This window comes from Dipodomys ordii, unplaced genomic scaffold (genome assembly GCF_000151885.1).
Source record: "Dipodomys ordii isolate 6190 unplaced genomic scaffold, Dord_2.0 Scaffold37, whole genome shotgun sequence".
Taxonomy (NCBI): Eukaryota; Metazoa; Chordata; class Mammalia; order Rodentia; family Heteromyidae; genus Dipodomys; species Dipodomys ordii.
In genome coordinates this window covers 14,297,425-14,312,495 of record NW_012267253.1, presented here as the reverse complement: position 1 = coordinate 14,312,495, position 15,071 = coordinate 14,297,425, and the positions used below count along the sequence as shown (strand labels likewise).

General features: G+C 36.5%; 1 protein-coding gene across 1 annotated transcript in view; it reads left to right on the top strand.

Annotated features, from left to right (window-relative positions):
• The window catches only part of Ccdc88a (coiled-coil domain containing 88A), a 130,107-nt gene that overhangs the window by 28,436 nt on the left and 86,600 nt on the right, over positions 1-15,071 (top strand). The window contains exons 4-5 of the mRNA XM_013017916.1: positions 7,088-7,157; positions 8,313-8,371. Coding sequence (XP_012873370.1) covers positions 7,088-7,157; positions 8,313-8,371 — 129 coding nt within the window. The remainder of the gene's footprint in view (positions 1-7,087; positions 7,158-8,312; positions 8,372-15,071) is intronic.

Below are 15,071 nucleotides of genomic sequence, written 5' to 3'. Positions count from 1 at the left end.
CCTCCCTCCCTCCCTCCCTCTCTCCCTCCCCCCCCTCTTTCTTTCTTTCTTTTTTCTCTTTCTTTTTTCTTTGCAGCTTCTGAGGCTTAAACTCAGGGCTTGGGTGCTGTCTCTGAACTTTTTTTTGCTGAAGACTAGTGATTTGCCAGCTCCATTTCCGGCGTTTTGGTGGTTATTTGGAGATAAAAGTCTCTCAGACTTTCCTGTCTGGGCTAGCTTTGAACTTTTGAACTTTGAGATCCTTAGATCTCAGGTCCCTGAGTAGCTAGGATTGCAGGCATGAAACACCAGGGCCTGACTTTGGTAGTCTTAAGTTTTGCTGCTAGTTTAACATGTCTTTTTCCCCTCTTGTTTTTGGTGCTGTTCCTGAGGTTTTAACTTAGGGCCTAAGTGCTGTCCCTAAGTTTTTTGCTCAAGGCTAGCATTCTACCACTTGAGCCATAGCATCCCTTCTGGCTGTTGGGTGGTTAATTGGAATTTAGAATCTTACCAACTTTCTTGCCTTTCTTGGCTTTGTATCCATCCTCAGGACTCATCCTCCTGAGTAGCTAGGATTATGTGGGCCACTGTACCTGGCTGCTTTTAATTCTTTTTTTCTGATACCTTCAGATAGTTCTACTAGATTACATTAGTTTTTACTCCTTGTTCTTTCTTGCTTATTGAAATTTTATTTATTTTTTATCTTTTGTTGGTCCTAAGGCTTGAACTCTGGGCCTGGGTGTTATCCCTGAGCTCCTTATGCTCAAGGCTAGCACTCTACCACTTGAGCCACAGCACAGCTTCCAGTTTTTCTGTGATTAATTAGGAATAAGAGTCTCACAGACTTTCCTCTCTTAGAACTATGATTCTCAGATTTCAGCCTCCCGAGTAGCTAGGATTATGGGTGTGAGCCACTGGCACATGGCTAAACTTGCTTTTATATCGTTAGTCTTGTGCTATGATCCAGAAATGTCTGTGTTGCTAATTTGCTTCTTACCTATATCAAGTCTTCAAACTCATTGACTCATTGTATCTTTAATTTTTAGAAGTTCTGTTTAGTTTTTGTAGCTGCTTTTTATTTTTTTTGTTTACTTTTTAATGCCAGTACAGGGGCTTGTAGTCAGGGGTAAACTCTTACTTTGTTGTTAATAGCTGGGACTTTACCATTTGAGCTATGCTTTCAGCATTGTATTTTGAGGTGGAGCTCTCAGACTTCTCTACCTGGGCTGACTTGGAACTTCAGACTTCCAGATTTCATCCTTGAGAGTAGCTGGGATTACAGATGTGAATCACAAATGCTCTACTTAATTCTTTTTTTAAAAAATGATTCTAAAAGTTATATATGACTTACACAAGACTTTGTGGTACTGGGTTTGAACTGAGGGCTTTGCTCTTAAAGTTCTTTACCACTTGAATCACACCGCTGGTCCCTCATTAATTTTTTTGATTCCTTCATTTCTTCAGAAATTCATTTATTTTTCTGTTTCAGGCTTTCTATCTGATTATTTCAAAATCTGAAGTATGTAGGGATCTGATTCTGTTCTTTGTTGTCTGCTTTCTATTTTTTGTGGTCATGGTGGTAGTAATGCTACTATATCAGCGGTGGCATTGATATGTTTGTATTTGTGAGCTCATTTTTGGGGAGAACTTATATCTTTGTTGTTTGGGCCAAGGATATATGTTGATTCAAGCAAAACTAACCCTAAACCAGTTTTTGGTGTAACTACTTTTAAGCAACTTTATTTTACAAATACTACTGGTATACTATAAAATGTTAGAAGAAAATAGCAAGTGCAAAAATTGGTCTGGTGCCAAGGTAACACCACTATTATCACTTGAATAATATATACTGTTTATAACATGTTTTTATCTTGGAACACATTGTTGGAAATCTTTGAGGAAACAATTCTCAGTTCCTACCAAATGCCTACAAAGTTAGCCTCTTCCTTGTCTTCTTTGCAGGTTTTGGGGTTTCCGGCTTTTTTTCTTTTTCTTTTTTATCTTTTGATGAAGATTATCCTTTTCCTTTCTTTGAGCTCAGTCATATGTTTTAAATACCTTAAAAAAATATCCAGTCAATGGACCCAGCATCTAGCTTTCTCTAGTGTGTATATCCCATCCTATCTACCTACTTATTCGACCTACTAATCTATTTTCTGCCTGTAGATTTGCCAATTCTAGACATCCAATATAAATGGAATTCTGTGGTCTTGTCTTTTATAACTGGCTTCATTTAGTATAATGATTTTGAATTTTTCTTTTTTGTTGGTCGTGGGGCCTGAACTCTGTGCCTGGGTGCTGTCCCTTAGCTCTTCAGCTCAAGGCTAGTCCTCTTATCCCTTGAGCCACAGTACTACTTCCGGCTTTTTCTGCTTATGTGGTGCTGAGGAATCTAACCCAGGGCCTTATGTATGCAAGGCAAGCACTGTACCACTGAGCTATCTTCCCAGGCCTGATTTTGAAATTTATGTTGTAACATGTATTAGTAACTTTTATCCAGGATGTTCTTCCTCCCTGCCTTCATCTTAGACCTTCTTTTTTTTCTTTTTCTTTTTCTTCTTTTGGTTGGTCATAGAGCTTGAACTCTGGGTCTGGGCACTGTCCCTCAGCTCTTCAGCTCAAGGCGAGCGCTCTGCCACTTGAGCTACAGTGCCACTTCCAGTTTTCTAGTGGTTTTTCAGAGATAAGCATCTCATAGACTTACCTGCCTGGGCTGGCTTTGGACTCAGATCTCAGCCTCCCTCCTGAGTAGCTAGGATTACAAGTGTGAGCCACTGGCACCCGGCTCTTTAGACCTTCTTGTTACCAAATATAGAAGTCTGAAATATTTTTTTCTAATCATATTTAAAAATATTTATCAATATTTAGGCTCTCATTTTCTTCCCATTGATTTGAGTGATTTAGATATTGTTTCATTGTTCATTGTTTCATCGTAGCAGTATTTTTAGATATTTCACACCAAACACTAGATTATGTAATAAAGTTACTCAATTTTGCTGCTTATTAGTTTTGTCCTATTAGAATGATGTTTTGTTTGGAGGTAGTAGTGTCTTTTGGAAATTTTAGTGATACTCCTCAGATAAAACAAAAAATAAAAAAAATTTTGTACTGGAGTCTTGTCAATACAGTATAATAGAGATTTAATTAGCATAAATAGCAGACAGATATTTAAAATTTCCTGTTCAGTGGGTTTTAGTACATTTACATAGTGGTGCAACTACATTTTACAGCATATTTGTTATCTCAAGAAAACACTTCGTTATTAAGAGCCATTCATTGCCCTTGTCCTCACACATACTTATCCCAAGCTTCCATTTGTAGAAAATCATTCATTTATTTTCAATCTAAACATTTTCCAGTTTAGAACATTTTATACAACTGGAATCATATGGAATGTAGCCTTGTGACTGAATTCACCTCCCATGATGATTTTGAGGTTTATCCATATTGGAATATATGTTAATATTTCATTCCTATTTTTATTGATGTCTTTGTCATCATCCTTGCCCCATGCAAGGTGTTGAAATTTTCTGTATATTAATCATGTTAATTGAATATTGTTATAATCATAGAGAGATATGGGATGAAGGAATATGAAATTTATGATTTTTATGCCCTTGGGAACACATCAGTGACTTGAGATATTTTTTAGTTGACACAGTTGAAGATACTATAGGCATCTAGTGAGTAGAAGCTAGAGATTCAGTTAAGCTTCCTACACACACAGTTCCTCAACATACAAATTATTCAGTCCACAATGTTAATAATAAACTTACAAGTCAAAATGATAATAGTACCATAATGATACTAGAACTGATGATTTGATTGTATTGACTAGATTTTAGATATGTCTTTATATGTTTAGATATATCTATAAATATTTCATTAACATTTGTGGGATGACTAGTTTTACCTTGTTCTTTTCATTAATCCATGTTTGTATGCCAGTTGACTAATACCGAGCTAACACTGACAACATTTTCTAAACATTGTCTGAGATTTTTAAGATAAAATACTGAGGATTGAAATTTCCATGTACTACTTCCCCTAGGTTGTTCTTTTTTTTTTTTTTTTTGGCAGTTCTGGGACTTGAACTCAGGACCTGGGCACTGTCACTGAGCACTGTTTATGTGGTACTGAGGAATTGAACCCAGGGCTTCCACTAAGTCACATTCCCAGCCCCCTCTGTTATTCTTTTTTTTTTTTTTGTCGGTTGTGGGGCTTTAACTCTGGGCCTGGGGTGCAGTCCCTGTGCCCTTCAGTTCAAGGCGAGCACTCTACCGCTTGAGCCACAGCACCACTTCTGGTTTTCTAGTGGTTTATTGGAGATAAAAATCTCACGGACTTTTCCTGCCTGGGCTGGCTTTGAACCGTGATTCTCAGATCTCAGCCTCCTGAGTAGCTAGAATTACAGGCTTGAACCACTGGTGCCTCGCCCTTTGTTATTCTTCTAGAATAGTTTTTCCAAAACTACCCTCCCTGTGCTTCCTGTTGTTAGATAAAATGTTTATAAGGTGCTTCTATATTGTCTTCAGAAATAGATCAGACACCTTATCTATAATATTAGTTTACTTACTGAAATATATTTTATTCTTATGTATATTACCAAGATAGACACAACCTGGTTTAAGATATCACAGATTTCAAGTTAACAATCAGTGCAGTTCTACTCATCTATAGATTTTTTTTCCCCCTGGTTCTTTTTTTTTTTTTTTTTTTCCGGTCGTTGGGCCTGAACTCTGGGCCTGGGTGCTGTCCCTCAGCTCTTCAGCTCAAGGCTAGTGCTCTACCACTTGAGTCACAGCGCCACTTCCAGCTTTTTTCTTTTTGCTTATATGGTGCTGAGGAATCGAACTCAGGGCCTCAGGCATGCAAGGCAAGCGCTCTACCACTGAGCCAACTTCCCAGCCCTCCCCCTGGTTCTTTATAGAACTATAAAAATCATTTGTCATTTTGACACTATATACCCCTTAGGAAAACTATTTGAGGTGAAATATTTTCTTGCATTTTGATTGTTCTGACTAAACAAAGTGAACTAAGCTAAAATTCAACTATATATTTCCAAAAAACAATTTCCCTTTTCTTTTGTTGGTTATGGGGCTCAAGGCTAGTGCTCTACCACTTTGAGCCACAGTGTTACTTCCAGCTTTTTGGTGGTTAATTGAAGGTAAAGTCTCACATACTTTCTTGCCTGGGCTGGCTTTGAACTGAGATCCTCAGATCTCAGCCTCCTGAGTAACTAGGATTACAGGTATGAGCCACTAGCACCTGGCTGCATGTCCCAATTTTTATAGAATGTACATGTAGAATGATAATAGCAAGTAAATGACTAAATAATTTTTATTGTGATAAATAATACAAGACAATAATTTGAGAACTTGTGGGTAGAGGTAATTAAAAACATTAGTTGAAGTTTCATTGAAGGTACTTCATTGTGATTAAGGGGCAGTTTAAACCTTTTCAAATAATCACTAGATCTGTGGCAGACATCTCTTTATCTTGCAAATGAATATTTGTTCAAGTCAAAGGAAAATGAATAAATTATAGCTGTTATGCACCAACCCTGTGCAAGTGCACCAGGGTTTGAATTCAGGGCCTAGGTGTTGCCTCTGAGTCTTTTTTGTTCAAGGCTAGCCTTTTATCACTTTAGGTACATCTAAACACCTCTGGCTTTTTGCTAGTTAATTAGAGATATTAGAATCTCTTAGGCTTTTCTTCCCTGGACTGGCTTTGAATGACAATCTCAGATCTCTGCATCTTGAGTAGCTAGGATTACAGGTGTGAGCCACTAGTACCCTGCAAGGTAGGCTTTAAAAATAATAATAATAGGGGCTGGGAAGGTGGCTCAGTGGTAGAGCGTTTGCCTTGCCTGAGGCCCTGGGTTCTATTCCTTAGCACCACATAAGCAAAAAGAAAAAAGCTGGAAGTGGCGCTGTGGCTTAAGTGGTAGAGTGCTAGCCTTGTGCTGAAGAGCTGAGGGACAGCGCCCAGGCCCAGAGTTCAGGCCCCACGACCAGTCCCAAAAATAATAATAACAATAATAAAAATATATAGTTTTGTTTTTAATCACAAGCAAGGGAGGACTACTGAATTTAAGTATCAGAGATATAGATTGTAACAAAAAGATTTTAGTCCTCAAAAATATTTAGAATTATTGATGAAAATTACTTCCATTTAGCATTTGCTGGCATGTTGGTCACTAATCATGTACAAATGTTTTATAGGATCAAGAATGACAAGTTAACTTTTCTGGGTTTTTTTTTTTAGCCTGTCCTGGAGCGTGAACTCAGAGCATAGACACTGTCCCTGAGCTGCTTTGGCTCAAGACTAGCAGTCTACCACTTGAGCCACAGGCACCACTTCCAGATTTTCTATTTATGTGGTGCTAAAGAATCGAACCAAGGGCTTTGTGCATGCTAGGCAAGCACCAAGTCCTCATAGTTGTTGTTTTTTAAAATTGCTATTTGTTTTTTAATGTTATGTTAAAACATGATTCCAAAAAAAGTTGAATAATTTTTGGAAATTTATATATTAGTATTTGTAAATAGTACTGTCAAAAGCAACTTGTAGAGCAATTGTCATGCTTATGACTGTAATCTTGCCAAGATTCAGTAATTTCACATGGCACACATCCATTCTTTGTAGCATGTCACCACTGGCAGTGGTTGTAATGGCAGACATGATGTATTTCCCCAAGGAGAAGATAGTATAAGCAGAAGGTGCATACTTAGTATGTAGCCTAAAATGAATATATTTAGTTCTTTCTGAATCATCATGTGCCATCAGGGTCTGTCTATATTTTTGTCTCTAAAAATTTGACAGTAATCTAAGGAAGTTAACCAGCTGTCTTACATCCTGGAGGAAATAACGATTCACTGAGCAAGAACTCACTTTTGGTGGAATGATTATAAAGAGGAGTTTTAGTAATTATCATGCTTATTTTAAAATTAGTCCTTTGTAACTTCAATGCATTTAGATATTTCTAAAGGACATTGGTTTATTTTTATAATATATTTACAGAAGTATATTCTAATCCTGTTTTAATTTTGATGAATAATTACCTAGTCAGCATTAGACATACAATTAACAATTGGATATCATTTTACAGGAGACTTTGCAGCAATTGATTATGATGTCTTTGCCAAATGTCTTGATTATTGGCAAAAATCCATTTTCTGGTGAGTATTACAATTAGTAAAATGTAACAATAATGTTTCTCTGTTATGTAATACTATGATGTATATTAAGAGATTATTTTTACATTAATTTACTGGTATTTTCATGACCCCATGGGAGTTTGAAGTAATGTTCCAGTTTTATTTTTTAGAGAGAAAACAGATTCAGAATATTTTTAAGTTGTAGGTAATATTATCCCACACTTAACACTAAATCTAGTAGTTTTTCTTCTGTGTAAAATCTAGACTTTTTGGTAGTGACTATGATTTTTAATGCTTCATTATAAACAACCATAGAAGGCCATATAGTTCTAGATTAAAAAGAATATAACCTTAGGAAATAAATGATTTTAAAATGATTTTTAGTTTTGTATTTATGTATCTACCATCTATCGCTGTCAAGGTTGTTCAAGGATGAGTTTTTTGTTGTTGTTTTTGTTGACTCTTTATTCAAGTGACTTTAGTTAGGTAGAGTGTAACTGACTTAGTATTTAAGTGAATTTGGTGTTTAGAGAGTTTTTAGGATACTCCAATCCTAGATTTTGATAATAAAAATAACACACAAAAAAAACAAAGATTCTAATCTTTACTAACCATCATCCTAAATACAGAGGATAATTATGTTTTCCCAATCCAATCATGAATGTTCCTTAATCCTTATTAATAGTCCAACTTTAAGAATAACAATTGTCTCCATTGTTTATAAGATGCCTTAATATTTGGGGGAGGGGGAGTAGAAATCCATTTAGATTTTAAAAGTAGAAGAATCTTAATATTTGTTTTTTAGTAAGAAATAAAGGAGACAGCCTATTTAAAAGTAAGTTTGGCTGAGTTTGGAGCATGTCTCTGTAATAATTTAACTTACTTGGCTGATGTAATATAATTTGTGGAGGAGTAGATATATAGTTTGCATACATATTATACAAACTCTTGAAGTCCATTTGTTTATAGCCCTTCACAGTCGAAATACTTGTTATTTTCTATTATCATATTGCACACAAAGAACCTAGCCATTTGAATTTTCCACTAAATTTGTTTATATGATGAATCCTTTGGTCAAGTGATTATGAATATTACCTCTAGAATTGATTATCCTAGTATGAGAAAGAAAATTGACATAGAGCTACAAAAATGCTTAGTAGTTTTTTTTAATTTCAGAACAAGGCACGGAAGAAGTTAAAAAACTGCTTTTGCTCTTACTGGGATGTGCAGTTCAGGTGAGTTAAAATATTTCTTCATATTTTTATTTTAATACCATCTTCCTTTTAGGCTCTAATTTCTGAAAGATTTAAGGAATAGATCACTGATTTTCAAAGTATGTGTTAGAAAATGTATCTGTATAGTCTCATAAGGAGATTGTGATAAACAATTCTCTTATTTTAAAGTTTATATTAACATGGTCATTTCAAGTCTTTAATTACTTTTTCTGTTTGGAGTCTTTTAATGGTCCTGTTTTCCATTTCTTCTCTGAGGTATCTTTAAAAACTTATCCCCAAAATTTCTTATGACTTGTTTGTATGTGTTCATGTTTTAGGCATGGGGAATGTGGGGTTAATAGTAAAAAGGAGAATAGGATTTGTGATAAATGTTTTAGGAGTTTGGATTATTACTAGATTACTCTTTGATCCATAATAATACTACAAATGATAGCTATGATTTAGTGACTGTCTGCTTTGTCTTAAGTATTATACTTTACATAGGGTTTCTGATAATTTCTCAGATAAAAAGATTATTTAAGCAAAGTTATAAATATATATCTTTTTCTATTATAAAAGTTTATCAGCCAGGCGTTAGTGGCTCACACCTGCAATCCTTGCTACTCAGGAGGCTGAGATCTGAGGATTGCAGTTCAATGCTAGCCCAGGCAGGAAAGTCTGTAAAACTTAACCTATAGTGAACCACCAAAAATTCCAGAAGTGGAGCTGTGGCTCTAGTGGTAGAATGCTAGCCTTGAGCAAGAAAAGCTCAGGAAAAGCACTCAGGCCCTGAGGACAGCACCCAGTTCTGAGGACTGGGTGCACTCAAATAAAATGTTTATCAAAGGCATTATCCACATTTTTAAGGGGCTTAATTTGGCAAGTTATTTATTAAATAATAGTAAATTTTCTATTGCTCTAGGTAGGAGACTGCTTTTCTAAATCATAGAGAGCTTACCTCACTACCTTGTAATCTCTAAGGAGAAATGAGCAGCTTGTCACTAGTCAGCAGGCCATATCCTGAACAGGCTAGATGTAGACTCTAGATAGAAGAGACCATCCCAAACACTCCCCCTCCCCTTTTCCTCTCCTTCATTACTCCCTTCCTAGCTCCTCCCCCCACCCCCCAGTGCTGGCACTCTCTGTGTCTCTGTCTCTCTCTTTCTCCCCCCACTCCCCAATATTAGAGATTGCACCTGGAGCATTATGCTTTCTAGCCATATGCACTTAAGCTATACCCTGATATTTAAACTATACCATGGTATTTTCTACTTGGAATTTTCCCCTCTCTCTCCCTCCTTCCGTCCTTCCTTTTCTCCTGTTTTTCTGGAATTGGGGTGATAAATATAAGTTATTTTTATAAATTAGGACATTTCTGAGTCAAGGGAGGTGTTAATTAAGTGAAACAATGTTTCTTAAACTGAGATAGTCACTCTAGATTTAGGTCATATTACTAGTGGGCCAAAGAACTGGTATTCAACTCTGTGACTTCCAAATCTATTATATAATGTTGGTTTCTCATTTGATAAGCCTTATTTTTGGATGAGTTTTTACAGTGTTAAACTATTTTAATTCTTTGTGGAATGAGGTTGTTCATAAACTAATTATAAGCCCACTAGTAACATTTTATATTCCTCTGCTTAAAATGAAATATCCTAGAATGTGTAGGCTTTTATACCTGACTGCTTTGGAGTTATACATTATTATTTTTTTATTGACACATAGTAATCATACATATTTATGTGGTATATTGTGGCATTTCAGTATGAGTATAACATGTGTAATGATTAGATCAAGTTAATGGACATTTACTAAGTCTATGCATTGGGAACATTCAAAATCTTTTTATAAGCTGGGCACTGGTGGCTCATGCCTGTAATCCTAGCTATTCAGGAGGCTGAGATCTGAGGAGGGAGGTTTCAAGCCAGACCCTTCGATAAGTTAACTCTCAAACCCTTCTATTTCTGATAATGGGCATTTTCTTTAAGAAATTATCAAGAAGTTTTTTTATATATCTGAATGACTGTGGTATTCATATTATTTTATTTTACTTTATTAGTGAAGCAAAGTAGAACTGCCTTGCGAAGAACCTACCTTCTAACTTGGCTTATTTAAATTTTGCCTTATTTTCAGGTGCCTTTGAGTTGATGAAAGGGCTGGAAATGTAAATGGAGGAGGGAAGGGATAGTGGGAAAACAAAAAGCGGGTGTGGGGGGTGAGGGGGCCTGGGGTGGGAAAGTGGCTCAGTGGTAGAGTGCTTGCCTAGCATGCATGAAGCCCTGGGTTTGATTCCTCAGTACCAAATAAACAGAAAAAGCCAAAAGTGGTGCTGTGGCTCAAGTAGTAGAGTGCTAGCCTTGAGCAAAAGAAGCTTAGGGACAGTGCCCAGACATTGAGTTCAAGCTCCAGGACTGGCCAAAAAAAAATTGGTGAAAAATTACAAGTTGTACCTGATACTTAAACTAACATATATAGCATTTGTAACTATAAAAACAAAATAGTGGGCTGGGAGGTTGGCTCAGTGGTAGAGTTGCATGTCTTGCATGCATGAGGCCCTGGGTTTGATTCCTCAGCACCACATAAACAGAAAAAGCCGTAAGTGGTGCTGTGGCTCAAAGGTAGAGCACTAGCCTTGAGCTGAAGTTCAGGCCCCACAACCGACTCCCCCCCCAAAAAATAGTGCTACTTAGCAACAAGAGAAACTTTTTTTTTTTTTTTGGTGGTAGTTCTAGGGCTTTAACTCAGGGCTTGGGTGCTGTCTGAACATTTTTGCTCAAGACTAGTGCTTTACTACTTGGGCTTGGGTGCTGTCTGAGCATTTTTGTTCGATTAGTGCTTTACCACTTGAGCCATAGCTACACTTAAGGCTTTTGCTGGCTGGCTTTGAATTGTGATCCTCAGATCTCAGCCTCATGAGTAGCTAGGATTACTGCCATGAGTTATCAGCATCCTGTTGAGTAATATTTCTTATACCTTTTCCATTCCAATACCCTGTCATCACTTTGATATATCTTCTACAGGTAGATTTTTATGTTGCTGTCTTACATTCCAGGATAGCTGTTGCCTGTCCCAAATACACTCTCTCTTTTTTTCTTCTTTTCTTCTTTTCTTTCCTTGTTTTTTTTTTTTTTTTGTGTAAGCATTGAGAACCTCCTTTGAGAACCTCCTTTGGGAATCACCTTTCTTTCTGATTAGTCCACACAATCTGTATGTAGTCACTTGGTCACTAGCCATTATTTACAGAACTATTTTAACAGGTGCTTTATAAATGGAGCCAGGCAAAAATGCTTTGAAAGGTATTACACCATGCAGGATCAGGCCGTGCCAATAATGTAAAATGCTCCTTAACCCAAGCAAAAACAGCTAGGTACAATATAGCAGTAATAAAACCTGGTGTCACAGGCAATGAAGAAAGTTGCATTTCAAGGCAAAAATGTGACAAGAGCATCCAAGACGTTCAAAACACTATTCCTGAGAGCATACTCTTCATTCTAAAAATTGATTGACTGCTGTAAGCCTCTGGTTTATTTCAGAGCAAGAATTAGGAATTATTTTTGCCCAATAGCCTTATGAAACTCCAAATATTTTGAGTCCTGGTCATAGTCTTTTACCAGAATATTCAGGTTTTGACTAGGTACTGCTCAGGGTGGACAGGACTAGATGCTGGCACAAGAAGATACAACCTGCATAGCTGAGAAAATACACTTGGGTTGCAATATGCATGCTTTCCACAAAAGTCCCCAGGCATGGTCATTGGAGAGGGGCACAAGGGTGAGGATTGGTAGGCCTGACTGCCTCCCTCAGACCTACGCTGCTGTCGTGCCCATGGGGTTTGGAACACCAGTTAGGGTTTTCTAATAGATGTTAAGGTTTTTGTTTTTGGTTTTTGGTTTTTGGTTTTTTTTTTGGTCGTTTGTGGGGACTGAACTCTGGGCCTGGGCACTCTCCCTCAGCACTTTAGTTCAAGGCTAGTGTTCTACCACTTGAGCCACAGTGCCACTTCTGGCTTTTTCTGCTTATGTGGTGCTGAGGAATCAAACTCAGGGCCTCATGCATGCAAGGCAAGCACTCTACCACTGAGCCACCTTCCCAGCTCCTTAAGCATTCTTAATTTTTGTTAGTTGGTGGTTTAACAGTCTGTATAAATTCATATAATCTGGAGATTCAGATGATTTGGAGATTCTTTGGTAGATTTTTATTTCTAATAGCCATTAGAAAAGGAACAAGAATATTTGAGTAAGGTAGGATGTAAGAAAAGGCACAGAATGGAAAATGAGGATAATTATATAAATGTATATGTGTGACAATGTGAGGTAAGGAGGGGAATAAAGGTTATTTTAAGATGTTTAGAAAGTATAGAGAAGTGAGGATTATATTTTAAGGTTGAGAGAAGAATTTACTAACTTCATTATACTTCAAAGACTCAACAAAATATGAAAGACAAGCTTTTGTGAAGTATGGCTAGAGTCAGTAGAGAGTAATTTATGGTACTATTTGGAAGATACCTAAAACCTAAAGTAGTAAATTTATTTGAGAATAGTGAAATGCAAGCAAATTTATTTTTATATTAAGAGAGCATACTTTTTACTAATTTGAAAACCATTGTCCTAAGCATTTAATATTATTCAAAGTTTTTCTAGTGCTCTAATGTCTTAAACCACATTTCTAGCCCTTTTTGCTTTACTTTGTTTTTTGATAGGGTCTCATGCTCTCTTGCTCAGGCTAGCTTTGTGGAATACTTGTGATTCTCCTACCTCTGATTTCCAAATAGCTAGAATTACAGTTATGCACCATTTGTCCAGTCAAGGTTTTATGGAAAAGAGGAAATAAAAAGTTGTTATACATTGTCCTTGATAGGAGATGAACTTACAAATAAACTTGGAAACAAGTCTTTGTATATATTTTGTCTCTGTCTAAGATCAGTTCTTGGACATTTCATTATTGGCTTGCATACCCATTCAGGATCCTCCAGTATCTTTGTAGAGTGGATAGCACAAGTCCTAACCAATTCTGAACATCAGCTAGAAATTTTGCAGATGTGTTATTCTTCATTCTGGAGCTGATGTAGTTGAGGGATTATATATTATAAGGGAACGTTTTTATAGTGTTTGTTGTCTGAAAATTTCTTTGTTCTTAGACCATATAAATTTTGTCCCTTTTAGCAGACTTTAGATTTTATACAGATTTTTTTGTATCCAGAAATGTTATTTATTTTAAAGTTTGGCCATTTTGGGTAGTGTTGAAATCAGCTGACGATCAAGTGTTCTTGGAATTAAAATTTGACCTTTATATGTATTCTCAAAAGCAGTTATAACTTAGCATTTACTTCTTTAAAAAACAACTATTCACATTTATATGAACTCATCATTTATGTGAAATTGTTTGATTTTAATTTTCTGCTTTTCATAAAATATATAAAATGATAAAATTTAACATTTAACCCTTTTTGTTTTTGATCCTGGAGATTGAACTCTGGGCCTGGGTGCTCTCCCTGTGCTCTTCAGCTCAAGGCTAGTTCTCTGCTCTACCACTTGAACCACAGTGCCACTTCCAGGTTTTTCTATTTATGTGGTGCTGGAGAATCAAACCTCATGCATGCCAGGCAAGCACTCTACCACTGAGCCACCTTCCCAGCCCATATAATTAGCCAGTTTTAAGTATACCATCTTTGGTGCTCACATTGTTATGCTTTGACATTACTTGAAATTGTCTGAAACAAACACTTGTATGTGTTAAGAAAAAAAAGAACTTTTGACTCCATTTTACTTTGTCTTTATTAATTTGCTACTCTCAAGTACCTCGTTTAATAGACTCATTTGTCCTTTATTTACTATCCTTGGTTATTGACTCCTTTCCTTAGCAAGGTTCATCTTTGTTGCACTATGTGTCACAATTTCATTTTTAAGGCAGAATGACAATCCGTTATATATACCATTTTGTGTTTATCTGTTGATAGATACATGGAGTACTTTTACTTTTTGGTTGTTGTAAGTAATGCTGCTATGAACTTGAATGTACAAATAGTTGATTTAGTCTCTGTTTTCATTCTTTTGGGTATCTACTTGGAAAAATTTGCTGGATTGTTTGGTAATTTGTTGGTTATTTTTAGGAATTGACATAACTGTTTTCCCTATGTGGCTGCCCTTTATATTTCCACATGACCAGCACCAACATTTGTTATTTTCTACCTTTTTGGTGAGATGGGCAATGCTAGGGCTTAAACTCAGGGCCTTGCACTCTTCTTTTGCTAACAGTTGGCACTCTCGCATTTGAGCCACATCCCTATTTACACCTTTTTGCTGGTTAATTGGAGATATGGGTGGCTTGGCTTTATCTTCCAGGACTGGCTTTGAACCAAGATCCTCAGGTCTCAGCATCTTTAATATCTAGGATTACAGGCATGAGCCATAGGCTCTCTGCCTTTCTATTTCCCCCCTACAGTTGTCCTTACAAGAGGGTATTTGTGTTTGTTTGTTTTTCTGAGTTTTTTTTAATGTATGGCAGGACTATCTTTTCCTTCCTTCTTTCCTTCCTTCTTTCCTTCCTTCCTTCCTTTCTTCCTTTCTTCCTTCCTTTCTCTCTTTCTCTCTTTCTCTTTTTCTCTCTCTTTCTTTCTCTCTCTCTTTCTCTTTCTCTCTCTCCTTCCTTCCTTCCTTCCTTCCTTTCTTTCTTTCTTTCTTTCTTTCTTTCTTTCTTTCTTTCTTTCTTTCTTTCTTTCTTT